The 21184-nt window shown below is 48.1% G+C and overlaps 1 protein-coding gene across 2 annotated transcripts in view; it reads right to left on the reverse strand.

The window, feature by feature from the left end:
• Window positions 1-20911, reverse strand: part of SLC5A12 (solute carrier family 5 member 12) — a 130940-nt gene extending 110029 nt beyond the window's left edge. Inside the window, exon 1 of one of the 2 annotated variants that reach the window (XM_075326511.1) lies at window positions 20506-20911. In XM_075326511.1, the coding sequence (XP_075182626.1) occupies window positions 20506-20862 (357 nt within the window). In that variant the 5' untranslated portion in view covers window positions 20863-20911. Of the gene's footprint in view, window positions 1-2728; window positions 3214-20505 lie in introns of those variants that run through there. The other variant, XM_075326512.1, reaches the window with a different exon arrangement.
• Between the last annotated feature and the right edge of the window lie 273 nt (window positions 20912-21184).

Below are 21184 nucleotides of genomic sequence, written 5' to 3' on the forward strand. Positions count from 1 at the left end.
TGGGAGCGATGGTAGGGAGCAGCTAGGATGTTGTCCCCTCCATGGGTAGGGGTTGGTAATCCCGGGGCCCGGTGGCGGTACGGGAAGGCAGGTTAGCTGGGGTGCAGGGTTGCATGCGGCAGTGGTGCCAGATGGCGCTGTGGTACTCACTCAGGCACAAATTCATAGAGTCTCTGGTAAACCAAACGGCTGGATGGATGGGTCCCGCAGCCGGCTGCAGTGTCTTTGCTCTCCCCGGACAGGTTGATGGTGGCTGTCTTTCCCTGCACCTGTGTAGAATGTATTGACTCCAATGGTTTCCCAACGGTAGTCCGCTTCCCTGTGTGTATGTACCGAAAGAGCCCGTTTTGCACGCAGGCGCTGGCCCTTGGATCTCTAGCCTATGGTGGTGGCTGTTTATCCTCACGGTGTGGACTGTTGCCTTCTGTCGGGTCTTGGGTGTTAGGAAACCCCTGGGGTTCCGGTCACTCTCGGATTTGACCATTGTCGGCGGCTCCCAGCCTAGTCGGGGTCCGATGGCCCTGCCTTTGTGCTTGATGCAAATCTGCTCCCTGGCTCGGTACCGGTGGGCCACCGCCTGTCCCCGGTCCTACGGTTTTGCTGACTTGCACCACCTCCTGCAGACGGCCACCACCATCTGCCGACCTTGCTGACAGTGCCTGGGCTCCTACACAGACACTAGCAGTTTCTCCACTCCAAACTCAACTCCTCACTCCACTTCCACTGAACTCCAAACTCTAACTAAACTGACTGCTTTTCCCGCCTCCAGGCCTGTTAACTCCTCGGTGGGTGGGGCCAACCGCCTGTCTCTGCCCCACCTGGTGTGAACATCAGACCCTGGAGGGAGGCAACAAGGGTTTTGTTTGACTGATGTAGACTATCCAGGGGAGGGGGTTTATATGATGTTATGTCTGTGACTACCTGGCTAGTCCAGGGCGTCACACATGCACAGGGAGAACATACAAACTGCCTGCAGATGTTGTCCTTGGTGGTGTTTAAATCCAGGACCCCAGCGCTGTAAAGCAATAGAGCTAACTACTGAGCCACTGTGACACTATGCCGCCTCCCTTATTATAGAGGACCTACAATGCGGTGACAAACTAATACATTTAAATATGGTACTGTGTAATACATACTTTTCCTAGGGTAACTAGACACTTAAAGGGAACGGTCAAGTCCTGTATGCATGGAGAACCAAGAGCGGTTCTGGGCTGGGTGCATATTGCTAATCCCAGCCTGGCAGTCCTTGACTTCCAGTTATGCGCACTATGAAGCCGGGTGTATGTGCTCCGACTTCAAACTGGTGTAGTGCGCATGACCGGAAGTCTGAGGACATTCTAATCATGCGCACTGAGCTGAAATCCAGCGTTGAACATGGTGACAGCAGAGGTGAGCGCGACCATGCCTCTGATGCTGAGCATTCATTAGCATGTTAGCACGCCGACAGGGGCATGCTTACATTCTAAGGGGGCTGACTAGCCAAGAAAACTAATGCCATTGCAACTAGTCAATGGCCTCATTAGCATGTGATAAAGGATCTTTACAAATACTTTTTGTAAAGATCCCTTTATCTATGCTACTATAGGCCGAGACTACTAGGTAGGGATTAGCAATATGCACCGCAAACTGCTCCTGGTTCTGAGTGCATATAGGACCTAACAGGTTCCCTTTAAAGTACTGCCAAATTTACTGATACTTCAAATTGCTACAAATATAACATTTTTATTTTATATATTCTTTAAGTAAAAACTTTGGAATCCCAACCTTTTAAGAGGTTGTATGAAAATAGAAAAAAATATCTTCCATCTTTTCAGAATCAGGGTAAATCTATTATTTATGTCATTCAGGTACAGTATGTGAGAAATTTAGCTAGACCAACATAAAAAAAAACGGGCTAAGCTTCTTGCCAGACAAAGTCTAAGGACGAGAGTGGCGCTCTTCCTAAAACTAAAACAGACATTTTTTTCAAATATTATAAAACCTCTTTAAGGCCTGTTTCACACGTCAGTGAAAAACACTGACGTTTTTCACTGGCGTGTAAAACACGCACATGTCCCTCCGTGTGCCGTGAATCACGGCACACGTGGGTTGTCTAAGTGCAATCCGGGCTCCGTTCTCCATGGCCCGTGATTGCACTTAGAAATCAACTCACCTGCGCCCGCTCCCGCTGTCCATGGTGCTGATCGCTCCCGCGGTGCAGCATCCGGCCGGCGCTGACCTCCGCAGCAGCTGCTTCCGGGTCGGCTGTGTCGTGCATCATGAATATGCGCGACAATAATGAGCCGGCTCAGAAGCAGCAGGGAGGACAGGCTGCAGAGAGCGTCGCTGGACGCCGAGTGAGTTACAATGCTTTTTATTTTAGAAGCACGTTTTTTTCTGGCACGTGTGCCACGGACCACACCACTGCGTGGTCCATGGGACATCAGTGATGCCAGAAAAAAATGGACATGTCTACGTGCGGCAATCACGCACACGCGGGTACGCCGCACGGAGACACGTGCAGTGAAAAATCACTGACGTGTGAGCAGACCCATTTATTATAATGGGTCTGCGTATGTCAGTGATTCTGGTACGTTTCAAAAAAAGCACAAACGTCCCAGAATCACTGACGTGTGAAAGGGGCCTAAGGATGTAAAATTTTAACTTAAAAGAAGATTATAAAAATGAAAAGTTAAAATGTTTATATAGTTATATAAAAATTTCACATTTGTTAATACGTGTCACTTACCTCGTATGTACTTGTAATACCGGATCTGTAGAACACAGGTACAAAGAGTTCTGCAGACAGCGTGATAACAAATGTATAAGAGATAATAAAAAATAAATAGTATGCTCCAAAGCGAACAACCTCTGCAGGAGTCCCCAAAACTGTGATTGCAGACATGAAACTAGCGGTCAACGACAACGCTACAGGTCCACATGTCATTTGTCTGCCACCAACCAGAAATTCATTTGATGTTTTATTTTTCCTTTCTTTAATAGCGAAGAAGACCCCAATACTGGCTGAGATGACCAGCAAAGCTGCGAACACAACATAGTCCCACACCACAAACCCAGTCAGGTTTGGTTTTTCAAACTTCGACATCTTTGGTGCTTTGTGAGTTTCAATCCGTGTAGGTTACCGGCTATATTTTATCCATAAAGTAAATACAGAAACCAATAGGAATTGACTCCCATAAAGGATTGGAAAGTATGGTGTGTGAAGGAATAGGATCAAAGGCATGAAATGAAAACAGGTATAACAACGACTTATCTGGGTATAAATTGTATCTTCATCATAGGTGAGGCAAAGGGCCGAAGAGAGCCAATGGTAGTGCTTAATTACCTGATAACACTCTCATCAAATCAATCTTGATATTTGGTTAAACATTACTTGGACAAACATAAAAAGTCTTTTTATGACGCTAAACAGTTGTAAAACTGGGGTTAAAATAGAAATGAAAGTCTATAATTGAGCACAATCTACTGTCAGTATACTAGAATATATTTAAAGGGGTTTTCCCAAAAAGAAAAGTTCATTTTAAAGTTGATTTGAATCAATAGATCTGGGAATAATAATAATCTCCACAATTGAATGTGTTAAAAAAATGTTCCTGTGACGCGCCTGGACTATCAGGATGTCACAGGGTATTGTGCAATCTGCCCTTCTGTGCAATATCCACCTCCTCCTTGGTTACGGGTCCCCAGCTATATGGTGTTGCCTACATCAGTCAATAAAATCCTCGGTACACTCTGCACCACACACACCAGACACACCAGTGGACGGCCTGAGTGGAATAGGGTCGCCCACTTGGAGGTTGGTTAGGGAAGGTCAGGAGTAGTTCAGTTGGAGAGTGGAGAGTAAACTGTAAGGAGTGAAGAAGAGAGGAAGTCAGGAGCCGGGCTTCTTGGAAGCAACTAGGTATCAAACGGTGGTCTGGGCCTTTAAGGAGCTGGACCCCCGGTCGCAGGGGATCGTGGCAAGGGACACGGGACTGTCAAGGAGGACAGCCGGCGGCCTTGCATCATCATCGGGCTGGGACCAGGTTACAATGAAGTACGTGGACCCTAGGTCAGGGAGTAGCTTCAGGCAACCTGACAATTTACCCGACGAGAACGGAGCCTTTAAGATCCGTTCTCCACCCGCTCAAAAATCGGGGTACTAGCGCAATGAGGGGGATAAGACTTTCCACTAAAACGGTCCAGCAAATCCCAAGCGTGAACCCTGAGAGCATGCTCCCACAGTTAGCCACACTGGGGAGCGGAACCCCACTAGTTTTATGCTACCGGGGCCAACTAAGAAGATAACTAAGTGCCAGGAGGAAGGAAGGTCACAGATCACTAGGCAGCACCATCGGGGACGGGACCCAAACTAGCTCCCCTCAGCGGCAGCGGTGTCCAGAACTTTGGGTTATCCAGTTGTCGGTGTCAGCTTTATGGACTAAGTGAGTACGCAAGTGACCCCTTCACACCCACGGCACCCCCTAGCTCCCATCACTGAGTCCCAGGGCATCCCCCCTACCTGTGGAGGGTTCTAACATCCGGCTGCCCCACTCCATCGCCCACGGGTACTCCCAACTGCAGCGGTGGTACTCCATATTACCACACACCACGGGTGGCATCACAAACTCTAAATATACAATCCCCTGTAAATACCCCCTTCATTTGAGTGGCCGCATGACCCCCAGGTCCGGATGCCCCTCGAGCCACCGCGGATCCGGATCCGAGCAGCCCGGCTGCTGACACGGGGGCGGCACATTCCTCTGCTAAGATAATCTTATATGCAGTATGTGTCCCTGCTATGTACTGTGTAATGGCTGTGTCTGACCGTACAGGATCATGGTCTAATCACACCACATCTTCTGGGCAGGGGAGGACGCACAAGAGTATAAAGATATTGCAGTGCAGGATCATAGCTGATTCTTTTTGAGAGGTAAAACCTTTCTTTGCTGAGATAATATTATATATGTGCCCCTGCTATGTACTGTGTAACAGCTGTGCCTGATTGTACAGGGACATGGTCTGATCATACCACATCTCCTAAGCAGGGGAGGATGCACAAGAATATAAAGATATTACAGCGCAGTATCATAGCTGATTATTTTTGAGAGGTAAAACCTTTCTTTGCTGAGATATTATATATGTGTCCCTGCTATGTACTGTGTAATGGCCGTGTCTGACCGTACAGGAACACAGTCTGATGACAACACATCCCCTGGGCTGGTGAACAAGCAAAAGAGAATATAAAGACATTGCAGCATAGTATATTTTTGTGAGGTAAAACATTTCCCTGCCTATTTAAAAAAAAATGTTTTACTTCAAAGAAAGAATTATTTGCGATCCTGAGCTGTATTGTCTTTATACTTTTTCACTTCCTCCCTAGCCCAGTAAATGTGATGACTATGTCCCTGTATGGTCACTTACAAGTGAAAAGGTTTTGGTACCGTGTTAGCCAGTTGAAAAATTATTCAATGTTCTCAGTGAGAGGAACAAAATTATATTCTCGTGATACCTTTTAATGGCTAACTAAAATAAAATAAAGTGATGCTACAAAGCAAGCTTTCAAGACATCTCAGGTCCCTTCATCAGGCATGTAGGAACCTGAGATGTCTCGAAAGCTTTGTAACATCACTTTATTTTATTTTAGTTAGCCATTAAAAGGTATCACAAGATTATAATTCCTGTATGGTCAGACACGGCCATTACACAGTACATTCACAGCAGGGACACATATACAGTCATATGAAAAAGTTTGGGCACCCCTATTAATGTTAACCTTTTTTCTTTATAATAATTTGGGTTTTTGCAACAGCTATTTCAGTTTCATATAGCTAATAACTGATGGACTGAGTAATATTTCTGGATTGAAATGAGGTTTATTGTACTAACAGAAAATGTGCAATCCACATTTAAACAAAATTTGACCGGTGCAAAAGTATGGGCACCTCAACATACAAGTGACATTAATATTTTCTAGATCCTCCTTTTGCAAAAATAACATCCTCTAGTCGCTTCCTGCAGCTTTTAATGAGTTCCTGGATCCTGGATGAAGGTATATTGGACCATTGCTGTTTACAAAACAATTCCAGTTCAGTTAAGTTTGATGGTCGCCGAGCATGGACAACTGCTTCAAATCATCCCACAGATGTTCAATGATATTCAGGTCTGGGAACTGGGATGGCCATTCCAGAATATTGTAATTGTTCCTCTGCATGAATGCCTGAGTAGATTTGGAGCGGTGTTTTGGATCATTGTTTTGCTGAAATATCCATCCCCTGCGTAACTTCAACTTCGTCACTGATTCTTGCACATTATTGTCAAGAATCTGCTGATACTGAGTTGAATCCATGCAACCCTCAACTTTAACAAGATTCCCGGTGCCGGCATTGGCCACACAGCCCCAAAGCATGATGGAACCTCCACCAGATTTTACTGTGGGTAGCAAGTGCTTTTCTTGGAATGCCGTGATTTTTTGCCTCCATGCATAACACCTTTTTCTATGACCAAACAACTCACTCTTTGTTTCATCAGTCCACAGGACCTTCTTCCAAAATGTAACTGGCTTGTCCAAATGTGCATTTGTATACCTCAGGCGACTCTGTTTGTGGTGTGCTTGCAGAAATGGCTTCTTTCGCATCCCTCTCCCATACAGCTTCTCCTTGTGCAACGTGTGCTGTATTGTTGACTGATGCACATTGACACCATCTGCAGCAAGATGAAGCTGCAGGTCTTTGGAGGTGGTCTGTGGATTGTCCTTGACTGTTCTCACCATTCTTCTTCTCTGCCTTTCTGATATTTTTCTTGGCCTGCCACTTCTGGGCTTAACAAGAACTGTACCTGTGTTCTTCCATTTCCTTTCTATGTTCCTCACAGTGGAAACTGACAGTTTGAATCTCTGAGACAACTTTTTGTATCCTTCCCCTGAACAACTATGTTGAATAATCTTTGTTTTCAGATCATTTGAGAGTTGTTTTAAGGAGGCCATGATGCCACTCTTCATAGGAGATTCAAATAGGAGAACTACTTGCAAGTGGCCACCTTAAATACCTTTTCTCATGATTGGATACACCTGCCTATGAAATTCAAAGCTCAATGAGGTTACAAAACCAATTTAGTGCTTTAGTAAGTCAGTAAAAAGTAGTTAGGAGTGTTCAAATCAAGAAATTGATAAGGATGCCCATACTTTTGCACCGGTCAAATTTTGTTTAAATGCGGATTGCACATTTTCTGTTAGTACAATAAACCTCATTTCAATCCAGAAATATTGCTCAGTCCATCAGTTATTAGATATATGAAACTGAAATAGCTGTTGCAAAAACCCAATTTGTTATAAAGAAAAAAGTTTAACATTAATAGGGGTGCCCAAACTGTTTCATATGACTGTATAAGATTATCTCAGCACAGGAACCTTTTTTTTAATCACAACCAAATGTGGAAATTATTATTATTCCAAGATCTATAGATTAAAATGAATCTTTTATTTTTGGGAAAACCTTTTTAACAGTTTTTGAGATTGTTGTTTTAACTTTTTACAGATTTCACTTATCCCATTTAATGCATTGTACAGTAATATAGAAATCTATCTTTTAAGGTGATGAATACCTTTTTATTGTCTGTATCAATGCATCTAAAGGATGAAATGAAGTATTGTTATAAGTTTTAATTTAAAATATGATCTTCCAATCAAACTTTGTTAACCTAGGTGCAGTATGTTACAAAAAAGAAAGGCCTTCTTCATATGTCCGTGTGACACGTTTGTGTTGTATCCATTTTTTATGGATATGGACATGTTTCTATTATAAACTATGGTGCGCTTTACATGCCAGTGACCATGTTTCCTTGCAAAACATATAGAGAGAGACATGTCCTTTTTTTTCTGGCAGCACAGATAACAAGGGCAAATACAAGTCTGTGTTTATGTGCAAAACTAATGGAGATGTAAGATGGTGGTAGAGTTCCCCACTCTAAGCACAGAACATGTCCATATGCTGTGGGTTTCAGGTAGAGACTGAGCTGCAGCAATGAGAAATGATGTCATTCAGATTTTTTGTGGTACAGCAGGAGGTTCCCATGATCCTCCACCTGTTCTCACAGGTAAACTGAGGTTAGATGACCTCATGAAACTCAGTGGCTTCACCTCAGGTGAGGTCACTAAGTTTACAAACCTACATCTCATGGTAGAAAAGCATGTTTTAGTGCCAAAAGATGCAGATTTGGTACTGAAAGTTATACACCATATTCCTGCACCAAATCTGCATCTTCTGGCAAAAATCGCATCAAAACCAAATACGGTTTTGATGTGTTAGTGATGCGATTTTTTTGCCGGGTGATGCAGATTTGGTGCAGGAATATGGAGTACCAAATCTGCATCTCTTAGCAAAAGAATGCAAAGAACAGTTTTGACACCGTTTTGGAGTGGTTTTCTGCAAGAAGGTGCAAATTTGGTGCTGAAATGCATGCACCAGGTTTCAGCACCAAATTTGCATCTACTGGCAGAAAACCACACCAAAACGGTGTCAAAACTATTTTTGTGCATTTTAACATCATTACATTTTCCAATTCAGCAGTGTATATAGTGCTTGCCATCACTACCAAACAGATTGAACTTGCACTTATCTGACCACAACACCATAGGCTGGAAACACATCTATGCCAGTAAAATCGGTCCGAGTTAGCTGAAACAAACTCGGCTGATTTTAGTTCACGTTAGGTCAGAGTGCAATGCAATTGCACTGCGATCCTGAAATTTTTCTCATGATTGCAGTGCGTGTGCAATGCGTGTGTGATCCGTGTCTCATCCTTTTTTTCTCAGCAGCTGTCATCTGGCATTCAGCTCTGCTACATGGCCGCTGACAGCAGCCACAGACAGCCATGTAGCAGAGCTGAATGGCAGATGACAGCAGACACAGACAGAGCCGCACGATCAGAATGAACTGGGGTGAACTTCACCCGACTTCATTGTCATGCCGCGGCTCTGTCTGTGTCGCGTCCTGATTAGCGGTCATCCGTGAAGCACTCACCGGTGACCAATCCCCTGAGTGACTGAATTGAGCAGCGCGATTAGTGCTGCTGTCACTCAGGTTACCCGCAGCCAGCAGGATCCTCCCCCCGTGACTGCAACTCACCTGTGACTTCATCGCTGTCACTCGGGCGACTTGCGGTCACTGTTGGAGGATCCAGCGGTGGCCGCGAGTAACCTGACTGACATCATCAGCTGATCGCGATACTCACCTCAGTTGCTGCGTGGAGCTGACAGGAGCGGCGGTGTCTTCTGCGGCTCCTGTCACCTTCATGTAGCAGAGCTGAGAGCGTTGAGGGACCTCCGTGGATTACGCCGGTCATGGATGGGTTTTTTTCGTACTTAATAAAGTGGTGAATGAGGGTCTTTGTTATTGTTTATTATTTCAAATAAAGGATTTTTTCACTGTATGTGTTTATTAACTTTAATTTACAGGTTAATCATTGGGGGTGTCTCATAGACGCCTGCAATGATTAATCTAGGATTTAGTGGCAGCTATGGGCTGCCATTAACTCCTTATTACCCCGTTTGCCAACGCACCAGGGCAAATCGGGAAGAGCCGGGTACAGTCCCAGAACTGTCGCATATAATGTATGCGGCAATTCTGGGTGGCTGCTGACTGATATTGTTAGGCTGGGGGGCTCCCCATAACGTGGAGCTCCCCATCCTGAGAATACCAGCCTTCAGCCATATGGCTTTATCTGGCTGGTATTAAAATTGGGGGGACCGCACGCCGTTTTTTTTAATTATTTATTTATTTATTTTGCTGCACAGTATAGACCCACCCACCAGCTGCTATGATTGGTTGCAGTGAGACAGCTGTCACTCAGCGTGGGGGCGTGTCTGACTGCAACCAATCATAGGTGCCGGTGGGTGGGTAAAGCAGGGAATACGAGATTGAATAATGAGCAGCCAGCTTTTTCAAAAGAGGAGAAGCCGTCAGAGCAGTGTGAACACCGTGCAGCGCCGCGCCGGTGATCAGTGAGTATGAGAGAGGGGGGGCGAGGGATAGACCAACATGGACAGAGAGAGAGGGACAGAGATAGTGACCGACCGACAGAGAGAGAATAGAGAGCGAGAAGGAGAGACCGACTGACAGAGAATAGTGATTGACAGACATTGTGAGACATCACTCGTTTCCAGTGTTTTAGGAAACATGCGAGAAAAGTATTTAGAAAATCGGATGTCACTAGGATGGTGTGAGTGCCGTCCCGTGACATCTGATTTTTTACACGCTCCCATAGACTTGCATTGGAGAGACTCGCAGTAGAAACTCACAAAAAAGCAGCATGCTGCGATTTTTTTCTCAGTCCGATTTGGACTGAGAAAAAAAATCACAAATGCGAGCTGAATCATTCACTAACATGTGTCCGATTCCAATGCGAGATTTTCTCGCATTGCTCTACTGCGAGAAACTCGCAAGTGAGAAGCAGCCCTTAGACCAATCTGTCTCTTTCCATTGGAGATGTTCTTTGGCAAACTCATGTTGGATCTTCTGGTTCTTTGCAGAGATCAAAGGCTTCTTGACTGGAACTCAGCTCTTAATCATCGCACCACAGTTTGGCGACTCACATTGACTCCATATTCTTCGTTAATTTCATGCAAAATCTTCACAGCACTTTTATGGGCATCAGATACAGACACTGAAGGGGGCTTTACACGCAGCGATATCGCTAGCGATATCACTAGCGAGCGTACCCGCCCCTGTCGTGTGTGCATCACGGGCAAATCACTGCGAATCACAATATCACAATATCGTTAGGAGCCATCACACGGACTTACCTGCCTAGCTTTGTAAGGGGGCAGTTCATGCGGCATCACAGCGGCGTCACTAAGCGGCCGCCCAATAGAAGCGGAGGGGCGGAAATGAGCGGCCGTAACATCCCGCCCACCTCCTTCCTTCCTCATTGCCGGTGGCCGCAGGTAAGCTGTAGTTCGTCGTTGCTGAGGTGTCATACATAGCGATGTGTGCTGCCCCGGGAACGACGAACAACCTCCGTCCTCAACAATCAACGATTTTTTTAAAATGAACAAAGTGTCAACGATGGACGATTTGGTGAGTATTTTCCATCGTTAACGGCCGCTCGTTGGTGTCACACGCAACGACGTTGCTAACGAAGCCGAATGTACCATGACCCCGGCGATATATCGTTAGATACGTCGTTGCATGTAGCGGGGCCTTTATTTTTAATAATGTGATCAACTTTGGAGAAAGTTTTCCATGGTCGTCCACTTCTAGGTTTGTCTGCTGTATCATAATCTTCTTTTTATTGCTGTATTATACGTGACACTTGACTTTGAGGACAGGTGAATTCCATAGCCGCCTCTTTTTGGCTTTTGCCTGCCTTCACTCTTGGAATAATAAGCTTCCTACATCTGGTGGTAAAACTCCTAGGTCATATGAAAAGGCTCGTTATAGGGTCACTTTTGACTTTTAGGATTCCTACTTCCAATAGGTGGCGCTAGATTTAGTCTCCTTCCTCCCTGAAGAGATAATTTGAATATATCCCAGAGGAGCATTGCAGCTATAATGCGGGCGTCACACGGTACGATCTATCGTGTGATTGCACGAGCGATCGTACCCGCCCCCGTCGTTTGTGCGTCACGGGCAATTGGTTGCCCGTGGTGCACAAAGTCGTTAAACCCCCATCACACGTACTTACCTCCTGGACAACCTCGCTGTGGGCGGCGAACGTCCACTTCCTGAAGGGGGAGGGACGTTCGGTGTCACAGCGACGTCACACAGCGGCCGGCCAATAGAAGCGGACGGGTGGAGATGGGTGGGACGTAAACATCCCGCTCAGCTCCTTCCTTCCGCATTGCCGCCGGGACGCAGGTAAGCTGTGTTTATCATTCCCGGGGTGTTACACGGAGCGATGTGTGGTACCACGGGTTCGATGAACAGCCAGATTGGTTTGTCAGTCTCCACAAGGAGAATAGTTTTCACCTGAGACTACATCTGGTGATAAATTTGCCTTTGCCATGTTTTATCCGAAAAACACACACACAAAAATAAATACATTTATGCAAAATTAGCCTATCCATGACAAAATATGAAAATCATTTGGCCCAACAAATGTGGAAAACTAACACATAAAGGGATACAAGAATGTCAAACCCAATTTCCATCCTTTGAGCCGACAAACCTCACCAAGAAAATAGCCACAAGCAGACAGAAGTCATCACATTTTTTTTAAAAAACGCAAAACGTATCTAATAAAATTCTTGTTTTATTTCATTTAATTCAGCACATTGCTTAGTCAGCCATGATCCTGCATACAGCAGATGACTGACCCACTGATATTGTTGAGGAGAGAAAGACCGTTGAGGCCATGGCGCAAGAGTTGTTGGCGGATCTTCTTTGAAGACCAGAGCCTTTACTTAGGTGCATTGTCCTGACAGGGCTGTTTTTATCATGATCTGTTACGAGGGGGACCCGGGGAAGCGTGCCAAGATGGGAAATGGACTGCTTCCGCCGGTCAAGGTCCACTGTGCGGTGTAAGGGACCGCCGCTATGGTGGGTGAAGAGTGAGCGGGTTGCTGCTAGCGATCGTCTGGAATGTCACAGACGATCTATGTACACCGATCTGCCCTAACCCGTGAGGGTTGTATGGCACAGATCTCACGGCTCGGTGTACCTGTTGCACGGGGAAGCACAGAGGTGCCCACGCACGTGTGCCAGTGGAAGTCACGAGAATATGGCACGAGGGTAGCACAGAGGTGCCCACGCACGTGTGCTTTCAATAACCAGGTGAGTCCAAAGGAGACTTGAGGAGCTCACCTGGGACAGGAACACGGCCTGTTGACGTGGGTACTGCCGGAGCAGCAAGGCAGGAACACGGCCTGCAAACGAGGTACTGCCGGAGCAGCAAGGGCCAAGCCCACAAGAGACAGTAATGCCTGAGCAGTGGCGTGGCAGCACGCTGCCAGACATCCAAACATAGAAGGACGGTCGCGCGCCGCCATGATGGCAGGGGGAGCTTTTAAGGAGGTGCAGCTTCACCCGAGGGCGGGCGCGAGGCGGAGATGACGGACTTGACCCAATCAGGGTCCACGACGTCCCAGCCTTGCCAGTCAGGATTCACCACGTCACCAGCCTTGTCATCAAGCCGTGTGACGTCAGTGAGCGAATCAGGACCCACCACGCATTGCACATGCTCACCCTCCTGCCTCTGGGAAATAGAGGCGGGATCCTCGGTCTCACAATGTGCAGAGATAACGGGAATCTCACTGCTTCCCTGAGCAGTAAACCTCTGCACATTGCGCAGCCTCGCAGACCTTCGGGGCCGCTGAGCAGGAGAGTCTGCGGCAGGCCAGGAATGGGAGACCGCTTCACTCCTTGTAACAGGAGAACCACTAGGTGTCACCCTTCTGCTGCCTCTCTGAGAAGGTATCTCCTGCACACTGCGCAGTCTGGCAGACCTTCGGCGCTGCTGAGCAGGAATGCTCGTGGCAGGCAAGGAATGGGAGACTGCCTCAGTCCATGCCTCAGGAGAGCCACGAGATGTAACATTACCCCCCCGTCTAGGCCCCCCCCCCGTCCGTGCTCGAAGGCCGCTATCAAACCTGGGGCGCGGATATGATCCTCCAACTCCCAGGATCTATGCTCTGGACCACGGCCGGCCCACTCCACGAGGTAGTACCTCTTGCCCTGTATGACTTTTGTCTCCACAAGTTTTGCCACCTCAGGGTCGTCGGACGGGGAGTCGGTTTGAGCCGGCAGGGACCCCGAGAATTTATTAAGTCGTACGGGTTTCAGGAGGGACACGTGAAAGGTGTTGGCTATAGCCCAGCGTGGAGGGAGCTGGAGTCGATATGCCACTTGGTTTACCTGCTGTAGTACTTTAAACGGACCCAGATACCTAGGGGCGAATTTGGCTGCCTGTACCCGTAGGTTAACATTTTTAGAGGACAGCCATACTAGGTCACCAGGGGCGAAGGATGGTGCAGGGCGGCGGCGAACATCAGCCGTTGTCACCATCCGGTCTTTAGCCCTTTTAAGAGCCTCTTGGATGTCATCCCAGATCTCCCGGGCCTTGGTCGCCCAATCCTCCACTCTAGTATCGGGTGACGTAATGGGCATCGGAACCGGGATTCTGGGATGTTGTCCGTTATTGAGTAGGAACGGAGTCTGGCCAGAGGATTCATGGACCGAATTGTTAATGGCAAATTCGGCCCAAGGAAGGAGGTTAGCCCAGTTGTCGTGGTGCGCGGATATAAAATGGCGGAGGTAAGTTACCAAGGTCTGATTAGTCCTCTCCACTAGTCCATTGGTCTCGGGATGGTATGTGGAGGAGATGTTTAGCTCTATCTGCAGGAGCTTACAGAGCTCTCTCCAGAAGCGAGACGCGACCTGGGGACCCCGGTCGCTCACCACCTTGTCAGGCATGCCATGCAACCTAAATACATGCCGAATGAACAAGGTGGCGAGAGCACGTGACGTCGGGAGTCGTGGGAGAGGCACCAAGTGGACCATTTTAGAGAAGTTGTCCGTGATGACCCATACGACCCTGTGCCCTGCTGACTTGGGCAGATCTCCCAGGAAGTCCATCCCTACCACTTCCCAGGGACGATCCGGCACTGGCAGTGGGTGAAGAAGACCTGCCGGTCTCTGCCGGGACGGCTTATTCCGAGCACACGACATACAGGCTCCCACATATTCCTGTATGTCCTGGGGTAGTCTCGGCCACCAATAATGCCTGGTCACCAGGTCTCTGGTCCTTTTGACCCCGAAGTGACCCCCGACCTTGGAGGCATGGGCCCACGATAGCACCTCGTTCCGTAGTTCAGGGGGAACGAGGGTTTTGCCAGGTGGCACCTGGTCCAAAGAAGTGGGAGTGACCATCCTCAAGCTGTCCGGGGGTAGTATAAGACGAGGCTCCTCCTCGTCCTCCTCCAACACAACCATACAACGTGACAAGGCATCGGCCCGTACGTTCTTCTCACCGGCCAGGTGGCGGATAATAAAGCGGAACCGGGAGAAGAATAAAGACCAACGGGCCTGCCTTGGGTTCAGGCGTTGTGCTGTCTGGAGGTATGTGAGGTTTTTGTGGTCAGAAAAAACCTCAAATGGATGCTTCGCACCCTCCAGGAGATGCCGCCATTCCTGGAATGCTAGTTTCATCGCCAGTAACTCCCTATCCCCTATGGAGTAGTTCCTCTCGGCCGGAGAAAAGGTCTTGGAGAAAAAGAAACACGGATGTTTCCTTCCTCGTTCGTTTTTCTGGTACAGGACTGCACCTGCACCGACCGAAGAGGCGTCTACCTCCAGTAGGAAGGGTTTGGAGATGTCTGGACGATGAAGGATGGGAGCTCTGGAGAAGTGAGTTTTGAGAGTGTGAAATGCCTCTACCGTTTCCCGTGTCCATGCTTTGGGATTAGCGCCCTTGCGGGTAAGGGCAATGATGGGTGCTGCCACCGTCGAGAAGTTGGGAATGAACTGGCGATAATAATTGATAAACCCCAAGAATCGCTGGATCGCCTTCAGCGAGCGGGGCTCAGGCCAGTTCATCACTGTCTCCAACTTCCCCGGATCCATTGCTAACCCCTGACTGGACACTATGTACCCCAGGAACGGCAAGGATTCCTGTTCAAAAACGCACTTTTCCAGCTTAGCATATAACGAATGGGTGCGGAGCCTCTTAAGTACTCGGATGACATCCCTCCGATGGGTGTTAAGATCGGGGGAGAAGATAAGAATGTCATCCAGGTATGCAACCACGGAAAGATACAAATCCCGGAAAATGTCATTCACAAAGTCTTGAAATACGGCAGGGGCATTGCAGAGTCCGAAGGGCATTACTAGATACTCGTAGTGACCGTCCCTGGTGTTAAAGGCGGTCTTCCACTCATCGCCCTTTCGGACTCGCACTAGATTATACGCCCCGCGTAGATCCAGCTTTGTGAAGACCTTTGCCCCGCGGAATCGATCAAATAGCTCAGTAATGAGGGGCAAAGGGTATTTGTTCTTGATTGTGATTGCATTTAATCCCCTGTAATCGATACAGGGGCGCAGATGCCCTTCCTTCTGCACAAAAAAGAACCCTGCACCAGCCGGTGAAATAGACTTGCGAATGAACCCCTTCGCCAGGCTGTCCTGAATATATTTGGACATAGCCTCCGTCTCTGGAGCAGAGAGTGGATACACTCTGCCCCTGGGGGGCTCGGAGCCTGGCTTCAGGTCTATTCGGCAATCATATGGCCGGTGGGGAGGAAGGGTATCTGCGGCCCTTTTGGAAAAGACATCCCTGTAGGCCTCATAAGGTGTCGGTAAACCCGGCCCCTCAGTATTCCCTGAGGACCCAACCGACCTAATGGTAGCGGGTGGTTCGGTAGTCACGAGGTGCTCTCTACAGGATCCTGCCCAGGATGAGATCTCCCCTGTTGCCCAGTTGAGTATAGGAGCATGCTGTCTCAACCAGGGAAGACCCAGTAGGATCTCATCCGTCCCCCCTGGAAGCACCAGGAAGGACACCTGCTCATGGTGTCCCGGTGGTACATCCATCCTGAGAGGGATGGTGATCTGGGTGATAGGATCGAGTAGTATGGACCCGTCGACTACCCGGACCCTGAGTGGCTTGGGCAACAGAACCAGGGGAACTGAGTATCGGGTTGCCAGGGAGGTCGAGATGAAATTGCCTTCAGCGCCTGAGTCCAAGCAAGCCAGGGCAGAGAAGAGAGTAGTGCCGAACTGCAACTGGGCGCTGATAGTCAACCTAGAGGGAGAAGTAGCGTCTAGAGTCCCCCCTCTGATAGAAACTAGACGCTGTCTTTTCCCGACGGTTTGGGACATCGGGTAGCTATGTGTCCCCTCTGCCCACAGGAAAAGCAGATGACACAAGACCGAGAACCTGGGGCAGAGGAGACCACCTTGGACACCTCCATTGACTCCACGGAGTCGCCTACAGGACTGGCTGGGGGACCTGTCTGATGGAAGACGGGAGTCAGACGCTTTTTAGGCCGAGAAGACGTGGGTGCTAAAGAGACCTCGAGCCTTCGCTCCGCCTGGCGGATGTCTATGCGAGAGGCAACCTGAATCAAGGACTCTAAAGTGGCAGGCACCTCACGTGTGGCCAGTGCGTCTTTGACAAACCCTGCCAGGCCCTCCCAAAACACAGGGACAAGGACCTTATCCGGCCAGTCCAGCTCTGCGGCCAGTGTCCTAAAATGTACAGCAAAGTCCCCGACTGAAGCAGACTCTTGCCGAAGTCGTAGGAGGCGCAGCGCGGAATCGTGGGTGACTTGAGGCCCGAGGAACACCATTCTCATGGCCCCAAGATAAGCTGCTAAGTTATTCACCACACGATCTCCGCGCTCCCACAATGGCGTGGACCACTTCAGCGCTCTCCCTGTGAGCAGGGACTGGACGAAGGCTACCTTCGCCTTCTCGGTAGCGTAAAGAGTCGCGGACAGCTCTAAGTAGGTGGTAACCTGGTTTATAAAACCACGGCACTCAGAGCTGTTGCCGCTAAAGCGCTCTGGAAGTGCAAGGCGAGGAGACCTTCCGCCCAATAGCACAGCCTGGGTAGCCGCCTGGGTGGCGACTGTCGTCAGAGTAGTCTTATCGGAGGAAGACTGCTCCACTGCTGCCAATCGTGACTCCAACTGCTGCACATAACGCAGCAACTGCTGCTGCTCTTCAGCCATAGCCAGACCTTTGGCGCGACCGTAATGTTACGAGGGGGACCCGGGGAAGCGTGCCAAGATGGGAAATGGACTGCTTCCGCCGGTCAAGGTCCACTGTGCGGTGTAAGGGACCGCCGCTATGGTGGGTGAAGAGTGAGCGGGTTGCTGCTAGCGATTGTCTGGAATGTCACAGACGATCTATGTACACCGATCTGCCCTAACCCGTGAGGGTTGTATGGCACAGATCTCACGGCTCGGTGTACCTGTTGCACGGGGAAGCACAGAGGTGCCCACGCACGTGTGCCAGTGGAAGTCACGAGAATATGGCACGAGGGTAGCACAGAGGTGCCCACGCACGTGTGCTTTCAATAACCAGGTGAGTCCAAAGGAGACTTGAGGAGCTCACCTGGGACAGGAACACGGCCTGTTGACGGGGGTACTGCCGGAGCAGCAAGGCAGGAACACGGCCTGCAAACGAGGTACTGCCGGAGCAGCAAGGGCCAAGCCCACAAGAGACAGTAATGCCTGAGCAGTGGCGTGGCAGCACGCTGCCAGACATCCAAACATAGAAGAACGGTCGCACGCCGCCATGATGGCAGGGGGAGCTTTTAAGGAGGTGCAGCTCCACCCGAGGGCGGGCGCGAGGCGGAGATGACGGACTTGACCCAATCAGGGTCCACGACGTCCCAGCCTGGCCAGTCAGGATTCACCACGTCACCAGCCTTGTCATCAAGCCGTGTGACGTCAGTGAGCGAATCAGGACCCACCACGCATTGCACATGCTCACCCTCCTGCCTCTGGGAAATAGAGGCGGGATCCTCGGTCTCACAATGTGCAGAGATAACGGGAATCTCACTGCTTCCCTGAGCAGTAAACCTCTGCACATTGCGCAGCCTCGCAGACCTTCGGGGCCGCTGAGCAGGAGAGTCTGCGGCAGGCCAGGAATGGGAGACCGCTTCACTCCTTGTAACAGGAGAACCACTAGGTGTCACCCTTCTGCTGCCTCTCTGAGAAGGTATCTCCTGCAGTCTGGCAGACCTTCGGCGCTGCTGAGCAGGAATGCTCGTGGCAGGCAAGGAATGGGAGACTGCCTCAGTCCTTGCCTCAGGAGAGCCACGAGATGTAACAATGATCATTGTGTAGGGGCAGAGACCCTGATTCCAGCAGTGTCACTGACTGAGTTGTTTGCTGTCATTTAGATACTATCACTGTTTTGTGTGCTGCAGATCAAGCAGTGTTCGGTATGCTGAGCTCTGTATAACCCCTCCACACCACTAATGGCAGCTTTGTGTAGACTGTATATTAACAGAAACCTGCTGATTAGAGGTGGAGGCAGAAATACAAAGAGCAGAGCAGTGGATCCGGAGGCACGATATGCACAGTTTTGTAGTGATAATCTCCTGCTGATAAAACACTGGTTTTATTGAAACAGCAAAACACACGACAACACACCTAGTAAGTGACATATCACTGGATTCAAGGTCTGTTCTACATCATACTGCTCTCAGATTACATAGCAAAAACCTGCTGACAGATTCCCTTTAATAATCTGTGCCCTTTACACATGAAATATGCAGCAGATCTTTTTACGCGTATAAATGGAGTTAAGAAAATCCTCATTCACAATTTGCAATTACCATATTTTTTAACAAAATAGAGGAAAACAGAATAGTTAACGCCAAATACTCCCGGTGTGAATATAGTAGGTTAGATATAGATTAACACCAAATAATTAGGCACTTTTAGGAGAGATCCACATAGGATTACATTTATCCCTGATGTCTCTTTTAGGGGTTTCCAGCCCAAGCTGTATGCATTTTTATCAGAATATATTATATGATGGTTTCTAGTTGCTTTGCTCAAAAGGGGTAAGGTGCCAGAGGGACATCTATTTATTAGCCTTGAATCTTAAAGGGAAGGTCACAGGTCCAATATGCAGCCAGAGCCACGAGTAGTCCTGGTTAGATACTGATATAATCTCTGCCTAACTGTCCCTGTATCTATTAGCATAGAAAAAGTGATCTTTAGAAAAAGTAATTCTAAAGATGTTTTATAATATGCTAATGAGTGCGGGGACTAGTCCCAAGGGCGTTACTTCCCCCGGCCAGCCGCCCTCTTAGCATGTTATCCTCCCAGAGGGGCGTACTAACATGCCATTCAATTCAGCATCACCAGTGGTGCCACGTGTACCTGTGTTTGCTGTGACCAGGATTCTGAATGCCGGGCCCTTCTGGTCATGCACAGTATGAAGCTGGGTGTACGCGTTTTGGCTTCAGAGATGTCTAGTGCCCATGACCGGAAGTGTCCAGCATTCAGAACAGCATTCACTGTGGACAAAGGTACGCATGTTACCGTTGGTGATGCTGAATTGAATAGCATGTTAGGACACCCCTGTGGGCGTGCTACCATGCTAATAGGGCGGACTAGTTGGGGACTATAATGCCCTTGGGACTAGTCCCTGGCCTCATTAGCATAAGATAAAGGATCTTTAGAAATACTTTTTCTAAAGAACTCTTTATGTATGCTACTAGATATAGGCACAGTTAGGCAGGGATTTTAGATATGCACCCAGAACTGTTCGTGGCTCTGGGTGCATATTGCACCTGACAGGTTCCTTTTAAGTAATTTAATATAAAAGATTTGTACTATTATATTTGAAATTTATAGTTTTCATGAGTTATTTTATTTATAGGAATTGTCATTACAATTTTTTCCATGATTCTTTAAATCTAAAATTGATTTATATTTCATCTAAACATTTTCAATATATTGATAAATACAATAAATACGACAGTAATGATAAGCATCATAATTGTTGGCGATATTGGAAATTACTTATGTGCTCCGTACAATGGTGCAGTTCTAGGTAAAGATTGGCTTACCTCATATGTACTGGTGATTCCTGACCTGTAGAAAACAGGCACAAACAGCTCAGCAGAAAAAATGACAACGAAGGTATAGGCGATAAAAAACAAAACAAAGGAGGCCCCGAAACGATAGACTTCAGACGGGGCCCCTAGAACCGTCACTGCTGACATAAAGCTGGCAGTCAGGGATAAGGCTACTGGTCCACATGTCATCTGTTTACCACCAACAAGAAAGTCAGCAGACGTTGTTTTATTTCTCTCTTTCACAGCAAAGAATACACCAATTCCAGCTGAGATCAAAAACAATGCCCCAAAAACGAGGTAGTCCCACACCGCAAATGTGATTATTTCTGGAATCTGAAATTTGGGCATTTTGTTATCAAATTATTATATTGGAAAAAAAGAGATCTTCACTGTGAAGGCTGAGAAGTCATTAAGGAGAGCAAGGAGTTCACAAAGGCTTTTTATGCAGCTTTTTGGGTTGGGTTAACCATTAGTTTTGTACTCAGCAGTTCTACCTCTAATTTACAATTATGTCTAACAATGTCAGATTTTTCATTCCTCTGTATACCTATGGGGGGCTTATGCAAAAAGTGTGTTTTTGCCACATATTCCCGGGGATTTTAGATCTGAAAATGTTTGCTTTTACAGCACTAAGGGCATAGTGGGTTGGGGGGCAGAGTGGCATTTGTCC

This window comes from Anomaloglossus baeobatrachus, chromosome 10 (genome assembly GCF_048569485.1).
Source record: "Anomaloglossus baeobatrachus isolate aAnoBae1 chromosome 10, aAnoBae1.hap1, whole genome shotgun sequence".
NCBI lineage: Eukaryota > Metazoa > Chordata > Amphibia > Anura > Aromobatidae > Anomaloglossus > Anomaloglossus baeobatrachus.